This window comes from Actinia tenebrosa, unplaced genomic scaffold (assembly GCF_029948245.1).
Source record: "Actinia tenebrosa isolate PJP-AT-01 unplaced genomic scaffold, QUT_ActTen_1.0 PGA_scaffold2__45_contigs__length_23673736, whole genome shotgun sequence".
NCBI classification, from domain to species: domain Eukaryota; kingdom Metazoa; phylum Cnidaria; class Anthozoa; order Actiniaria; family Actiniidae; genus Actinia; species Actinia tenebrosa.
In genome coordinates, this window is record NW_028292579.1 from 2,362,508 (window position 1) to 2,378,725 (window position 16,218).

General features: G+C 38.6%; 1 protein-coding gene across 1 annotated transcript in view; it reads right to left on the bottom strand.

Moving 5' to 3' along the window:
* Nucleotides 1-1,047: 1,047 nt before the first annotated feature.
* The window catches only part of LOC116289755 (tonsoku-like protein), a 53,971-nt gene continuing 38,800 nt past the window's right edge, over nt 1,048-16,218 (bottom strand). Inside the window, exons 15-23 of the mRNA XM_089034310.1 lie at nt 13,120-13,283; nt 10,981-12,129; nt 10,461-10,659; nt 8,484-8,645; nt 6,848-6,987; nt 4,960-5,146; nt 4,209-4,384; nt 2,554-2,711; nt 1,048-1,474 (exon numbers count right to left, since the gene is read on the bottom strand). Of these exons, the coding sequence (XP_088890436.1) occupies nt 1,123-1,474; nt 2,554-2,711; nt 4,209-4,384; nt 4,960-5,146; nt 6,848-6,987; nt 8,484-8,645; nt 10,461-10,659; nt 10,981-12,129; nt 13,120-13,283 (2,687 nt within the window). The 3' untranslated portion in view covers nt 1,048-1,122. The remainder of the gene's footprint in view (nt 1,475-2,553; nt 2,712-4,208; nt 4,385-4,959; nt 5,147-6,847; nt 6,988-8,483; nt 8,646-10,460; nt 10,660-10,980; nt 12,130-13,119; nt 13,284-16,218) is intronic.

Consider the following 16,218-nt stretch of genomic DNA (forward strand, 5'->3'; position numbering starts at 1 on the left):
ATACAATTAAAATATAGCAATTTTTACAACCTATGGTGCCACTTTTGACCCTTTGACCATGCGCTTAGAGCAGTAGCATGAAACTCTTCATGCATATATTTTCCTCCCTAATTATTATTCAAAAACATTTTTTACCTCCTTTCCAGTCCCTATGCATCACTGTGCAACTGCTGAACATACAACATAACATGCAGCCTTTAAGAGAAATTGTTCATTGACTTATATTTAATGCAGCAGCCCAAAGTTACAGTTGAGCTAAACCCATTATTAACTGTGCCAAATTGCTGGATTACAAACTAGCTTGAATATTTTGAAGTCTGAACAATCCCCTTTACAGTCCTCTGCATTATCTTGAAAGGTAAATTACCTGCGCTTCAAAGTGAGGATGGCAGATACCTTGAAATGGACACTAAAATGGACCATGTGAACAACACTTAAGATAAAAAAAGACTTTAGCCAATCAGGAGAGGGCAAAATCAGTATTGACCTCAGCCATAACAAACGTTGAAAACGGTTGTTTTTCTCAGAAATCTAGGCTTCATTGCTCGATCCTGATTAGTTCAAATTTTACATAAGTTTGTGAAAGGGACTATTAGTCTACTTTCTATTTCACAGTTATTACATAAGACCACTCTATATCATACTCTTAGAGCCATGATAGCCTTAATACCATGGAATGAAAGATGACAGATTGAGTGTTTAATGTAGCTTTTAACTGTCTTTATAACCCATCCCTTCCGACCCCGGGGGGTACTCTTGCCCCTTTAGGGTAGGAATGTGCCGCTGAGCCCACTGAACCCTGACCCTGTTCCAGAGTAAAATTGCTGATATTCATACCCTGTTCCAGAGCAAGATCGCTGAAAATCATAACCTGTTCCGGTATTGCAAAAATGGATACCCTGTTCTAGAGAGGAGAGAGCGTGATTTCATATACCCTGTCCCAGAGCGAGTAAGATTTTATGTACCCTGTTCCAGAGTAGAGTCGCTGAAAACCATACCCTGTTTGGCGGCACATACCCGTATAGTAAATAGAGGCGAGTACCCCCCCCCCCCCGGGATTCCGACCCCCCTAGACCATTTGCACTGAAAAGATCATAGAATGCTATGATATAATTCAATGTTCTATTGCTGTGAAGTCCCCAAGATGCACAAACAGTCTTGTACAATTGCCTCCCTTTCATTGGCACCTCCAGCACCCTCTTTCCATGTCTCGGCAATGCACAATTTGTCAGTTTGATTTAAAGGGCAGAATGACAAGTTTAACTCCATTAAATTGTCCGTAGAATTGTTTCGCAATAGTCCTAATATATCGTCTGATATTGGTGAATTAATGTTACAGGCTGATAGATTGATGTATTGCACTCTAGATGAGGTTGTCCTATGGGCATCCAGGAATAACTCGAGAAAACCACTATCAATGCCAGGGTTGCCACTGAAGCTGAGATTGACAAGGGTCTGGCTATGGCTTACCAGCCTGTGAAGCAAATAGAAAATCCTGTCATTAGGAAACTGAAGATTGGTCAGTAGTTAGGATAACAAAGGCTACATGTGCCTTGCTGAGACCATCATGATTGTGATTCATTAGAGAACCTTTGTAAAGTTAAACATGTACTAGATTGGTTATGTATGTGTGGGAATATATGTTATTGACTTACAGTACGTACACAGTACGACATGCCTTAACATTGAAATGGCTTCCTATAAGAATGGTTATCGTATGAGTGGGAAACATACGGTACTGACTTACAGCATGTACAGCAGTACGATAGCTATAACATTGAAATGGCTTCCTATAAGAATGGTTATCGTATGAGTGAGAAACATGTTACTGACTTACAGCACGTACACGGTACGACATGCCTTAACATTGAAATGGCTTCTCATAAGAATGGTTATCATATGAGTGGGAAACATATGGTACTGACTTACGACACTTTATGGTACAACATACTGTAACATTGATTTACGCAACACAAATCAATGCATCAACAACAATTCATCCAAACACATGTATAGTTACGGCTATGGTACGATACAGCTACAGTACGACTACTAATTTGCTTTATCATTTCCAACTCATACAAAAAACTGCTCTTTTGTGTACATCCTTTAGGTTGAAGCTATGATGATATCTGTAGCTATATAACTAGAAAGCCCTCTTAATGTTCAGCACTCTAATTAGATGACATACCAGGAGAATGGAAAGCCACATTAGTGCTAAATTGGGATTCCACTTCAATGTTAAAACAACTGCAGGTGTCAAACATTAAAACACCTCATTTCAAGATTCCACGAAGTGCATGACACATGGAAGCCATTTCAATGCTCTATCTTAGAAATCCATATCAGTGCCATGACACATGCAAGCCATTTCAATGCTCTACCTTAGGAATCCATATCAGTGCTATGACACATGGAAGCCATTTCAAAGCTCTATCGATGATGATGATGATAATGATGATGATGGTGATGATGATAATTATGATGATGATGATGATGGTGGTGATGGTGATGATGATAATAATAATAATGATAGTCAAACAAATACTGTACCTGCTAAGAAGATCAGTTGCATCGTTCTCAATATAATTACAGCTAAGGTCCAGTGTTTGCAGAACATCTTTAAAACAATGTGTATCTGTCAGAGGTTCCATGTCTCGGTTTCCCAAACAGCAATTGCTAAGATTTAGGTTTTGCAAAGCACAATCATCCTGTATTGGAGAGGAAATTAAAATTTGAAGAAATAGAAAATGCGCACGCATGCTGTGTGCAGTTATAAAGCAAGAGCGTGGGTTGGCAAAACATGACAGAAGTGTTAGGAGAAGCACGAGGTGTAGTGCTTCTCGACACTTCTCAAGTGTTCTGCCAATCCCCAAGTGCTTTATGACTCCACACAGCACAGCAAGCACTTTTTTAATTTCTTTTATAAAATACAAATTTCAACTACCGTTATTTTAGATAGGAATGATGCGACTGAAAGTGCGCGCACATGCTGCGTGCTCTCATAAAGCATGCGCTATTAACCAATCAGAATGCAACATTAATAACAGTCATTTCATAAAAACTAATGGATAATTGGTGGCAAAAGAAAGAAAGAAATAAGAGTGTAAATGTTGAAAAATGAGTGAATGTATTATATAGTTAGGATAGTAGTGCTCGATTATTGGTCAAAAAAATATGCTTTATTAGTGAACGGAGCACAGTGTTGATGACACTGCTCACTGCTCACGCGAAATGCTGTTAGATCCTGTAACTTTTTTTTTTTGCGTAACAAAATTCAATTCCAAAATAAGATTACTAACTTTATGACAAATGCCGTTGCACAAAAGTTTTAGCTAAAGGTTACAACATTTCACAGGGCCTTTAAAAATGAAGGCCCTGTTACATGTTGAAAATTTAGCTGACGTTGTGTGCAACTGTGTTGAGATTCAACCTGTAACAGGGCCTTGTCTTCAATATTAGAAAAGCAATTGTTCAATTAAGGACAGACTTGATTCCAAAGGTCTTTCATTTACAATTATTAGGCCAAGGATTACAGTAAGTTGCAATCAATTACAGGCTTACAATAATTAAGAGTTTTTCATTGATTAAGCATATGGGTGTTGGGGAGAGGGGGGCAGGAGAGGGGGAACATGCCTCTCTCCTGTGTCCTGTGCTAATAATAATTCCATAATTCTTGAGTATAATCTTAGAATTGAATATCAAAGAAATGACGAAATTCTGGTTAATAAAACCTTTAAGTATTAATTCCCCTCCGGCAAGCTTTGCCAAATCCCCGCTCAAGCAGTGATTACCGTCTCGTAATCACTGATCACTCAACCAATTACTGCGCACTCAACTCAACTCTATATTCAACTCTAAAATTATATGCTAATGATGATTAATGTCCCAGCTGTAGATGAAGATCCTGAAGGAGGGAGGGGGGAGGGGGAGGGGTCTTTATCCCATTTCCCATCCCCCATTTTACCCCATTTTAAAGTAGAAAAAAGTCTACAGAGTGTGTGCAACCATGTGATTCAAAATCCCTTGAGATATGAATAACAATGAAACAGCCACCATCTTGGTTGGTCTAACAGGAGAAGCTAATGAGGAATGCGGCTGTGACGTAACATGCACATGCTCTATAGGAACACTGATGGTTAAGAAATACTGATGACAAAAGAAAAGATATGAAAAAAAGGCAGCGAAGATGCACAAGTTAAGTTTACCTTCTCCATGTACTGAGCTAGACCATCTATTGCCATAGCAACTTCGCTCTTATTGCACACTGTCGATGAGACATCCAAATGACGCAGAGCCTGACACGGAAGAGCTGACAGCAGATCACACAATCCTTGTCCTTCAAAGTTGTTGTGGGCAATAGAAAGGTAACGCATGCTAGAAGCTGTGGAAATCAGAGAAAGATATTATGAATATTATGAATATTATGAATATATAATGAATAGCAAAATAGAATATGATTGACTACTTGGCTGGTACACTGGTCAGGAAATGGGGCTGGTAGGAGGTAGCCAGTCAAGTTCTTCGACAATGGATAAACTTCGGAATCAATCACAGCTAAATACTAAAATCTCGCTATGCTAAACTGTAACTGATGGAGAAAAAATCTCGCTATACTAAACTGTAACCGATGCAGATAAAATCTCACTATGCTAAACTGTAACTGATGCTGAATGGTTGCGAATATCGCACATTCCTGATACGTCTCGCATTCTAACTCACCAAGCACAGTTATTATCCACTCAATTCTCTTCTCACAATCAAAGTAAAACTATGCCTTAATTATTGAAAAACTAGCAGAAAATACCGTATCTGTCTAACATCAATACAAATGTTTAATTACATAAACATTTAACTTTCAAAACTCTGCAGAGGCCACATGTGATTGTTGAGTGCCTTTTTACAATATCCCCTGATAACCAGGTAAGAGTTTCAAAATTCAAAGTACTTCTTACATACCTTTAAGAGCCTCAGCCAGTGGTTTTGATGGCTCTACTAGTTTACCAGTAAAACAACAAGATTGCAACAATAAAGTTATAAGCTGAGAGCATGTGACTAGAATATTAGTCAATGAGCTACCACACATGTCATATAATGCATTGTAGCCGATGTTTAACTCTTCAAGCTTGTTCGATGAGGTGATCTCCTGGGAAAGATGAAAGCAAAAAGACAAACTATTAACGCTCAACCTGTGCCTATTCAATTTTACTTCGTGAAATTAAATCTATTGAAAAATTTAAACTTCATCTGAACACCTATCTTTTAAATTTTTTACATTAGTATTAATTTTTCGATTAGTAGTAAACAATTGTAAAGCACACTTGATCTTTAAAGGTAATCTGCCCAATATAAATCAATCAATTATTATTATTATTATTACCATTATTATCATTATAGGAGAGATTAAGACGAGAAGGAAAGGCAATGGAAGGGAAGGAGAAAAGGCAAGACAAGTAATAAGCCTCCTCGTCTCAAGTGTAATGTTCTTCCATTTCAGACCATGTGTCATTCCCTAGAGTATCATTTCTTTGTTTAGCTAGGGTGTAATGTTTTCCCATCTCAGACCACGTGTCATTCCCTAGAGTATCATTTCTTTGTTTAGCTAGGGTGTAATGTTTTCTCATTACAGACCATGTGTCATTCCCTAGAGTATCATTTCTTTGTTTAGCTAGGGTGTAATGTTTTCCCATTACAGACCATGTGTCATTCCCTAGAGTATCATTTCTTTGTTTAGCTAGGGTGTAATGTTTCCCCATTTCAGACCACGTGTCATTCCCTAGAGTATCATTTCTTTGTTTAGCGTGGGCGCAATGTTTTCCCATTTCAGACCACGTGTCATTCCCTAGAGTATCATTTCTTTGTTTAGCGTGGGCGTAATGTTTTCCCATCTCAGACCACGTGTCATTCCCTAGAGTATCATTTCTTTGTTTACCTTGGATGTAATGCTTTCCCATTTCAGACCACGTGTCATTCCCTAGAGTATCATTTCTTTGTTTAGCGTGGGCGCAATGTTTTCTTATTTCAGACCACGTGTCATTCCCTAGAGTATCATTTCTTTGTTTAGCTAGGGTGTAATGTTTCCCCATTTCAGACCACGTGTCATTCCCTAGAGTATCATTTCTTTGTTTAGCGTGGGCGCAATGTTTTCCCATTTCAGACCACGTGTCATTCCCTAGAGTATCATTTCTTTGTTTAGCTAGGGTGTAATGTTTTCCCATCTCAGACCACGTGTCATTCCCTAGAGTATCATTTCTTTGTTTAGCGTGGGCGCAATGTTTTCCCATTTCAGACCACGTGTCATTCCCTAGAGTATCATTTCTTTGTTTAGCGTGGGCGCAATGTTTTCCCATTTCAGACCACGTGTCATTCCCTAGAGTATCATTTCTTTGTTTAATGGTTGCACATGAGAAGACACATAAATATGGTTAAAACTCAAACAAAGAATCTTATTCTCAAGAGAATTACAAATGGTCTGAAATGGGAAAACAGCGTGCTCAAGTTAAAAAGGTATATTGATAGGAATGCAGGAGGGAAGGAAAGGAAAGGAAAATAGGAAAAAGCATTTCCATCCAAAATAACTTAATAATTTGTAAAGAAAAAACGTGTTGCTCTGCTGTGTACAACATAGAGCACTTGGGGATTGGCAGAACATCCCAGACGTTCGTTACATGTTGTTTTTTCCCTAACACTTCTCTCTTGTTCTGCCAATCCCGTGATTTTTGCGCGTTGCCTAGTATTTAGCATATGTAATAGGACTCCATGTTGTCCAATTAAGAAATAATTAATGGGATTAATGAGAAGCTGTATAATTACTTCTTTTATAAAAGAAAAATTCATATCAACAAACCTGATTGTCATTAGTTTTTGACAGAGCGTTAGCCAGGTACGTTATGCCTTTGTGTGAGATACCATTAGATCGTAGGTCCAGAACAGATAAATTCGGTAAGGTGGATAGGGAAGCTGCAATGTGCTGCACGCCAGAATCTCCTAGGATACCAATAACATAGCAATGTAGATAAAGCATAACATGAATTTTTGACATTTGTAAAATACTGTTGTGCTTCTTGACTTGTTGAATCTTCTACTCAGGATAAGCTTTATTTCAGACCAAAATATTCTCAAACACATCCCAGGCTCTGATCTTCCAAGAGGTTGCTTTGGGATATTGTTAATTTTAAGAGGTTTGAAAGTTAAAGGTTAGCTTTGCGATGACAATTCATTGAACATGTCAAAAAACAATGCTACATTGGAAGCTGCAGAGCCAACGTTGTCCATATTATTACTCCGTGTGCAACAATTTTCTTTGTTAAAAGGAATTAAGGGATCCTCTACTGTTGCAGCCTGTAGTCCATCAAGTTGTTGATATTCAAGAAATATAAAACGGCTGTCTCTGTACTGTGATGTAAACGCGCTGGGAGCTGTAGAGCAAGAGAGGAGCAAGCTCAGGAATACGAGACGTGGCTTTTCAAGACCTCTACAGCTCCCCAAGTGTTTATATCATAGTACAGACATAAGCAACTGTTATATTGCTTTTATGAAATATTTTCGAATGATTTTGCGCGAGCGTCTCTCTATTCTCTGATATAAACACGGTAGCCAGCCAATCAGCACGCTCGCATAGTGCTAGTTGGTGTTTACAAACATTAGCATTGCGATATTAGTTTGCCAACCATTATCACAATAGTTCTTGCCAAGTTTCTTTATTTCATCAGTGAATCGATCTCTGGTTGGCATTTAACAAATAGACATCAGTTTTTTATGTGTCTGTCCTGTTATTGACAATAATTTTTGTCATCACATTGTCAAAGTAGTGTGGATCCACGAGGCATAGCCGATAAAAACTTCTCATTTTTAGCGATGAAAACAACCAACGGAAAGAGCAGCGCGCTCGTTGACGTCAGCTTTATCTGTCTGTCCTCTTATTGATGATAAAAAATAAGCAATCAGCGCACGAGCAATTTGCAAGTGTTTGTAAAAATAGGTGTGAATATAGTTTAGGTCACAGCGACTAGTGCTAGAGTAGTTTTCGTATGACTGTGAAAAGCTCATGGCACGAACATGGTCTTGACACGGCAAGGGATACGCCAGACCAATCACATTGCACGAAAATTTACTCTGCATCCAATCAAATGCCCGTAACTCGGGGTGGACACAGACACAGGTCACGCCAATGTCATAGCACTACCAGACCAATCACGTTGTGCGAGAGAGCAATCACCATTAAAAATTTAGAAAACATCACGGTCACGGCAGAACACGCTAATGGCTCTGAGCTTTTTACAGTCATGCGAAAACTACTCTTTAGAAGTTTTGCATAATCACGTGACGGCAGCCATGTTAGATGGCAGGAACAATACAATCGTTTTACATGAGAAAGAATTCAATTCCTGAGAGCAAAGGGATGTTATTGTTCTGCCATCCAACTACAGGCATCCCAAGCAGGATTATAGGCGTGGGCTCGTAGTGTGCGTTCTATTACATACCTATCTTGTTTCCAGGTAAGATTAACTTGACCAGCCTATCATGACACTGCAGTGCTCTGGCCAGCGGTAGCACATGGTAGTCTTGGAGGGCCAGGTTACCTAGGGAGATGACTGAGATCTGTGGTTCGGCCTGGAGAAGCGCTTGAATATCTTTTTTGATTTCTGAAGACGAAGAGGAAGAAATTTTATATCAATTTTTATTATTTCTTAATCAAAATTATCCTACATACAAAGGGAAATACGAAAAAAAATTGCAGAAATATGCCCAATTTGTCTACTTTGTGATATTGGCGTAATGTTTAACCATATTTTCAGACTGCGTGTCATTCCCTAGAGTATCATTTCTTTGTTTAACGGTTGCACTCGAGAAGACACATGAATATTGATACAACTCAAACAAAGAATCTTATTCTCAAGAGAATGAAATATGGTTTGAAATGGGAAAACGAATAGACCCCCTTGCATGTGACTTCAAAGCAGCTCAATTTGAGGACAAAAAAACATAATTTTTATCCCATTGGAATTGGAAACCTTTTGTTATGCTTTGCCATCGACTTGCATTCCGACGTGCTGTAAGGTCTATTAGGTCTATTCCATGGAGACTAAGTGTGATTTCTCTTGTGTTTTCCTGTTAGTCTCGCATCCAAGATCATTCCAAAGACTGGTTCACGCGAGTAAAAAGTAATGTTCGAACGAACACACGTGAACCGCAAATACGAGCGAATTAAGTAGCGCGCACTTGTTTATATCAAAAACATTTTAGGTTCAAAAATGGCAATTTAAAAAAATTGGGTAAATATCACATTTTCAAACAAAAAAATATCCAAAGGATACATACTTATACTCATGGAAAAGAACAGTCATTTTCACAAACTTTATCGTGCATTAATGACAAATATTTACTTACAATATAGCTAGCCTAACTGCAGTGGTCTCAATAGCGAGTACAGAATAATAATTGCTTATGAGACACAAACAAATCCCAAATTTTTGTGATAACCGAGTTCGATAATCGTTTTACCATTCAAATTATTTTTCCGTTTTCTTTTCGTGCTGGTTGTTTGCTATCTACCAAAGATACCAAGTAACGGGGAAGAGAGCCATGTTGACAAATGCATCGTTACTGCGCATGAGCAGAATATTATTTGCAGGTAGTTATTTGCAGTTATCTCGCCCAATCAAAACGATGGGAAAAATATTTGAATGATATTTTAATTTGCCGTCGCAAGAAATAGGGTTTCTGGGACCCTCAATCAAAGTGTTTCCATGACGTTGTCAGTAAACACAACATTTTCAAGGGCACGTGCCTATGGAACGTCATGGAAACGCCTTGAATGACGTCCACCAAAACTCTACTTTGTCCAGACGACGATTCCTTGGAAGCTAGAGCCTGGTTCACACAAGCAATGGAAATGCTTGCGTTTTCATTTGCGTTTGCGTCTGTACCGTAACTGGGTAAAACACAAACGTGAGCAAATTTACATGTGAACTACAGTAAGGCAAACACAAAAGCAAAAATGTTTTTGACGTAAATAAGCACTACTGCGCTTGCGTACCTTAATTCGTTTGCGTTTCACGTGCGAACATTGTTTGCGCTTGTGTTTTCGTTGATCGTGTTATTAATTAAGGCGCGATTACAGAAGGCAATTTTCTCTGCAACTGCGTTGCGTGTAACCTGCACTGCGATTTGAAAACATGTTGCGAGACAAGTTGCAGTAATAGTTGCGAAAAGTTAAATTTCGTTTCTACTTTTAGTAAAGGCGCCATTACACCAAACAATTCTCTCTGCAACTTGTCTCATGAGTTACACGAGTTTTTACACGGAGACGTAAACAATTGCTGCACCTTTTTCAAATTGCGCTGTAGGTTACACGCTGCAATGCTCCATGCAACTTGTGTCGCAACACCGTTGCGAGACAAGTTGCAGAGAAAAATCCTCTGTGTTTCGCGCCTTCAGGTTTTATTATCAGCACCTACCACAGTTATTACTGATGCAGGCAGTTTTATATCTCTCAGCGACAGGAGGAAGATCCCATGATTCCACTGAAGCTACTATCTGTTCGTTATTTGACAACACGTCAGATATTTTATCTTCAGGAGAGAGAAAGGCTCCTTCACTCGTCTGGAGCGCGAGTACTGGACGAAGACCAAATGCCGAGAAGTAACGCAGCTTCGCCTTTGAAGATAATAGAATACTTAACAATGAGTTGGGATGGTTAAATTTTAAAAGCATAAATTTAGCGCGCGTTTTTGTGGGATTTTTCTCTCAGACCGTGAAATGGTTAGTAGACTTATTAGCGATTAGTCCTCGAGCACGAATGGGCTATTGACTCACAGGCCACAAGGACGAGAGGACTAATTGTTTTAGTCAAATCCAACTAGAAAGAAGAAAGTCAGTAGCAGCAGGATGGAATGCTTTGCAAGCCACGGGCGGTGTTGCATTTTGGACAGTTCCACCCAAAACAACAGATACTTAGTCTAGTAAGAATGGTGTTACCTGTTCAGATAGCCATGCCATAGTCTTGCGCTCTTGATCGTTCTTCTCTGGACAGGGAATCAAGAACGTCTTGCCTTGGATCTGGACCCTAATTCGCATCGGAGGGGCTCCTCCAGGTGTACTCGCACTAGAGGTCTGACGTACCGCACTGTCCCCTTGTGATGACGTCCCTAAAGAATGTCCCTGGAAGAGAGTGTTTGAGGACTGCTGTGAAACAGGAGAAGAGCTAAAATATGTAGGGCTAGGAGTTCTTCGCACTTCAAGGCGAGTTTGTTTCGGTCTTGACGGTTTTTTCGAGATGTTACTGGTATTTTTACTCCGTGAGCTTTTACTGTTGTACGTCGAAGGACCTCTACGAGAGAGTGCTAACGAAGTGCTGAGAGTTGCTTGTTTATTGGTGCGACGTCGTTTGGTAGGGCGCTCAGGCATATCGTTAATCAGCCAATCAGAGTCTTCAGAAGCGGACTCAATTGCGGAAGTAGAGCCCAGGTCCCTCTCTGATACCAAAGCAGTGGTTTGTCTGGAAGAGTTCGCGTCTAGACGTTTACCAGAAATGGTATCAAGATAAGACGAGGTATTATGGTGATCCCTTGAATGCCAATCAGTGGAGATATCTTGGCTATCATCAATCGATATTCTTTCGGAATCCGACGAACGTCTCGTCGGCTGTTTGTCGTGATTGAAGTCATTGTCTACGGAAAAATAAGGTGACTCGTCTTCTAACCCTTCACTGCTAATATCCCCATCTTCACTGACTGATTCAACTTCAACATCACTTTCCACATTAGTTTCCAAGTAGTTCTTTTCTCGCAATGCGATTTTCGATGACGTCCCCTGAGAAAAATCGCTCACAGGATCGTGGACAGATCGGGATTCTGTAATCTTTGAAGTAGGTGGACCCCTGACAACATCGTCATCATCGTCATCATTATTATTATCATCAAAGTTGTCCAAAAATAACCTGTTTCTCCTTCTCATTTCTGGCTGCTTCTTCTCAGTTCTGTTTAAAGATGTACCACCAAGTGAAATTTTTTTCAGATAATTGACAACTTGTCTTCTTCCAGCAGCTGCCTCGGTTTCACAGCCGATGAGGTCACGGTCTTCTTCTGATTCTTGTGCTGATAATACTGCATCTAGTGGTGTATTACCCTAAAAGGTAAAGAAAACAGGAGTATGACAATAACGATGATGGTGATGATGGAGATAGAAGAACAGAGAATGACAATAACGATGAAGGTGATGATGGAGATAGAAGAACAGAGAATGACAATAACGATGATAGTGATTATGAAGATAGAAGAACAGAGAATGACCATAACGATGGTGATGATGATGGAGATAGAAGAACAGAGAATGGCAATAACGATGATGGTGATGATGGAGATAGAAGAACAGAGAATGACAATAACGATGATGGAGATAGAAGAACAGAGAATGACAATAACGATGATGGTGATGATGGTGATAGAAGAACAGAGAATGACAATAACGATGAAGGTGATGATGGTGATAGAAGAACAGAGAATGACAATAACGATGATGGTGATGATGAAGATAGAAGAACAGACAATGATAATAACGATGATGGTGATGATGGAGATAGAAGAACAGACAATGATAATAACGATGATGGAGATAGAAGAACAGAGAATGACAATAACGATGATGGTGATGATGGAGATAGAAGAACAGAGAATGACAATAACGATGATGGTGATGATGAAGATAGAAGAACAGAGAATGACAATAACGATGAAGGTGATGATGGAGATAGAAGAACAGAGAATGACAATAACGATGATGGTGATGATGGAGATAGAGAAGGGAATAACTGGAAGGAGAAATATCTATAATTCATGGTTTGGACTTCCCTTAGTTACCGTTGTTATGTCCCACAAGCTCAGAATTTAAAACTGTGATCGCGGAAAATTGATTATAGATTGTTTCAATAGTTCACAGCCCTTCTGTAAGATTAGAAAATCGCCTCGTAATCCTCGTAGTACTCTTTAAAATAGATACTGTGTAGTCGTTTGTGGAAAAAGACTTTAATTGCACTGGTAAAACTACTTCAACGTCGATTGGTTCGCTATTCTCTGAGTCAGAACCATGGAATGAAAGCAGAAACCACAGGTAACCCACCTTTGTGTCCTTACTGAGTAAAGACGCTCCATTCTCCACAAGTAACTTGACGATTTCTATATGTCCATTTTGTGCAGCATCATGTAGAGGAGTAACACCCTGGCAGTGAGGGCCTCCAGGGTCGTTGACATGAGCACCTTTAGCGAGAAGTAGTCTTACAATCTCTAAAAAAAGGACAAAAGAAAACTAATTAGAGTGCATACAATATATCCGTGAAAAAAAGACTTAGCAAAAAATAGTCCCCTTCACAGTTCCCTGCGCCATCTTAAAAGGTAGCCGTGCCTTTACATCGAAGCGGGACGAACGGTGAGCTTGCAATGATATATAGAGAAAGTGAATAATTGTCCAAGGTGTTAAAAACGTTCTCTATCATTACAAGCTCACCGTTCGTCTTGCTTCGATAAAAAAGACACGGCTACCTTTTAAGATGGCGCAGGGAACTTTACAAATTAGTAAGTTTAGTAGACCTCAGTAGACCGTAGACCTACAAAACTTTGCACTAATTTGTACAATTTTCTTAGTTAACTTTTTCAAGGATATAAAGTATGCACTCTTTTAAACTTATTTCAAAGCCAGATTGAGGGATCGTTAGATCGCTGACGCAATCATTGAGTGAAGAGAGTAGGGATGACGTATACAAGAGGGTATTTCACGTAGAATCCTATAGTTGATCATGAATACGCGCGCTGATTGGCTAGAGATGACGTATACAAGAGGGTATTTCACGTAGAATCCTATAGTTGATCATGAATACGCGCGCTGATTGGCTAGAGATGACGTATACAAGATGGTATTTCATGAGAAGTCGCATTAAAAATGATCCCACGTTCAATTTTTGGTCATTTTTCATTTCTAAATAATATTTAGAATTATAAAAAGGGCTGACGGCAGAAATGACATCAGACATGCGCATCCAAACACAGTACTGAGAATGAACGATTCTAAGAAATTGTATTCGTAATTCTACATTGTAAAATTATCAATATCTATATCAATAATATTTGGGTTTTCTCTGGTTTTAATTACTGATAACTTTAGGAAATAGTCTAAACGTCTAGTTTATCATTAATTAAAATCAGAGAAAAGGGCCCCAAATATTATCGATATTATGAATGCTGATTGCAGATTGGAGATATTTACACTAACAATATAAGATATATTATCGCAGATTTTAGTATAGATTTTATTTAGATTTTTATAGATTTCATATTGCTGATCACCGGTTCATACCAGTTGTTCTATCGTGTCCAGCTGATTGGTTTTTTAAATCAGGGTAAATAAAGATATTATTATTATTATTATTATTATTATTATTATTATTATTATTATTATGTCGAGAGTATAATGACGATTTTATATCACGACAAATCATCTTAATTAGTGGCGCTAGCTAAGGTAGATCGTTACAGTACGATCCTAGTTGGATCTGCACTAGTGCACGTATGTACTTATTTCAATAAAGTTAGTCACCAAAAACCTAGAAAGCTGTGATCGCTGAGAATCATGGGGAAATATTTCTTATCCAACAAGTAAAGCTTTTGATACAAACTGCAGCAGTTGAGGATGCTCAGAGAAGGTTGACTTGTAACTGGTAGAAGATCTCAAGTCCATCAACAGTTATCAAGTGGTTAAATGTAAAATGTATCTACCCATAATCCTTGCCGGTCTCAGCTTTGTAGCTTTTCAGGTGACTAACTTTATTGAAATAAGTGTATACAGCTATTTCCAAAAAGGTTGAATACTGAGTACTGCATACTGAATAGTGCATTCCAAGACCAAAGTGCATTGTGGGTCTCGTTAATTTGAAATAAAAAGTAAATATACAGCAATTAACTCTCTACATGTAGTTAATATACTGTGTCTTATACTTATACTTTATTGTGTCTTATACTTATACTTTAGACAATGTCACTATGACCCACAATGCACTTCGGTCTTGGAATGCACTATTTAGTATGCAGTATTCAGTATTCAACCTTTTTGGAAATAGCTGTATACTATACTATTGAGTGTTGGACTACTTCGACGATACGGCGGCCATCTTGGATCGCAAGGCATTATGAGGCGTCCAGAGTGAAAATAACGCTTTGATACAGTAATGAACAGCTAGCCACAAGAGAATACAACGAAAGATGAATGATGATACGACGCATATAGAAAAAATATGAAACATGTGGCAAATATACAGTCAATGTCATTAACGCATTTACGCATTTACACATTTACACATTGACACATTGACACATTTACACATTTAGACTAAAAGAAATATCACGTGTTTCATTATGTATTCTTTGCTTTGTGTGCGTCAGCCTGAACTTTAGATGTAAAATTCAACTCGTGAATCGAAAATCCAGAATGCCCCGACCATTTAGTGGGGATTTAAGATGGAGAATGGTATTTCAGCGTTTGTTTTATGCCAGAACCTTCGAGGAAACACGTGATATTTCTTTTAATCTAAATGTGTAAATGTGTAAATAAGTAAATGTGTAAATGTGTAAATGCGTAAATGCGTAAATGTGTAAATGTGTAAATGTGTAAATGTGCAAATGTGCAAATGTCTTTTTTCGGTGGACAACGTTAAAGACATTGACTGTATATACAGTCGAACCTCTATTTAGCGGCCCTCTATTTAGCGGTCACCCTTTATTAAGCGGTCACTTAATAATTTCCCGAAAATTCGCTTTTCTTACTGTATTTACTGTAAACTTGACCTTGACCTATTAAGCGGTCACCTGATGTTTCCCCAGGGGCGACCGCTTAATAGAGGTTCGACTGTACTAATATTAGAAAAAATACGCATAAAAATAGCAAAGCGACTTTATATCATGCTTATTGAAGGTATAAAAGTATTTTTAAAACAGTCAGTCCGAAAATGTGGAGGATTTAAATTATACTTGTGCATTAGATCAAACTTGGAAACACGCATATGAAAAATAAGTTTTGTATGGTATAAGTACTTAAAAATATGTCAGACGTTTTGAGACGTGTGTCTCTTCATCATTGTTGAAAATTTGGAAACATGCTTTGAAGCTAGCAGTTGGTAAAGCTCTGGTCAGGGGGGGGGGGGGGGGGGGGGGGGGGAGCAATGTACCATTT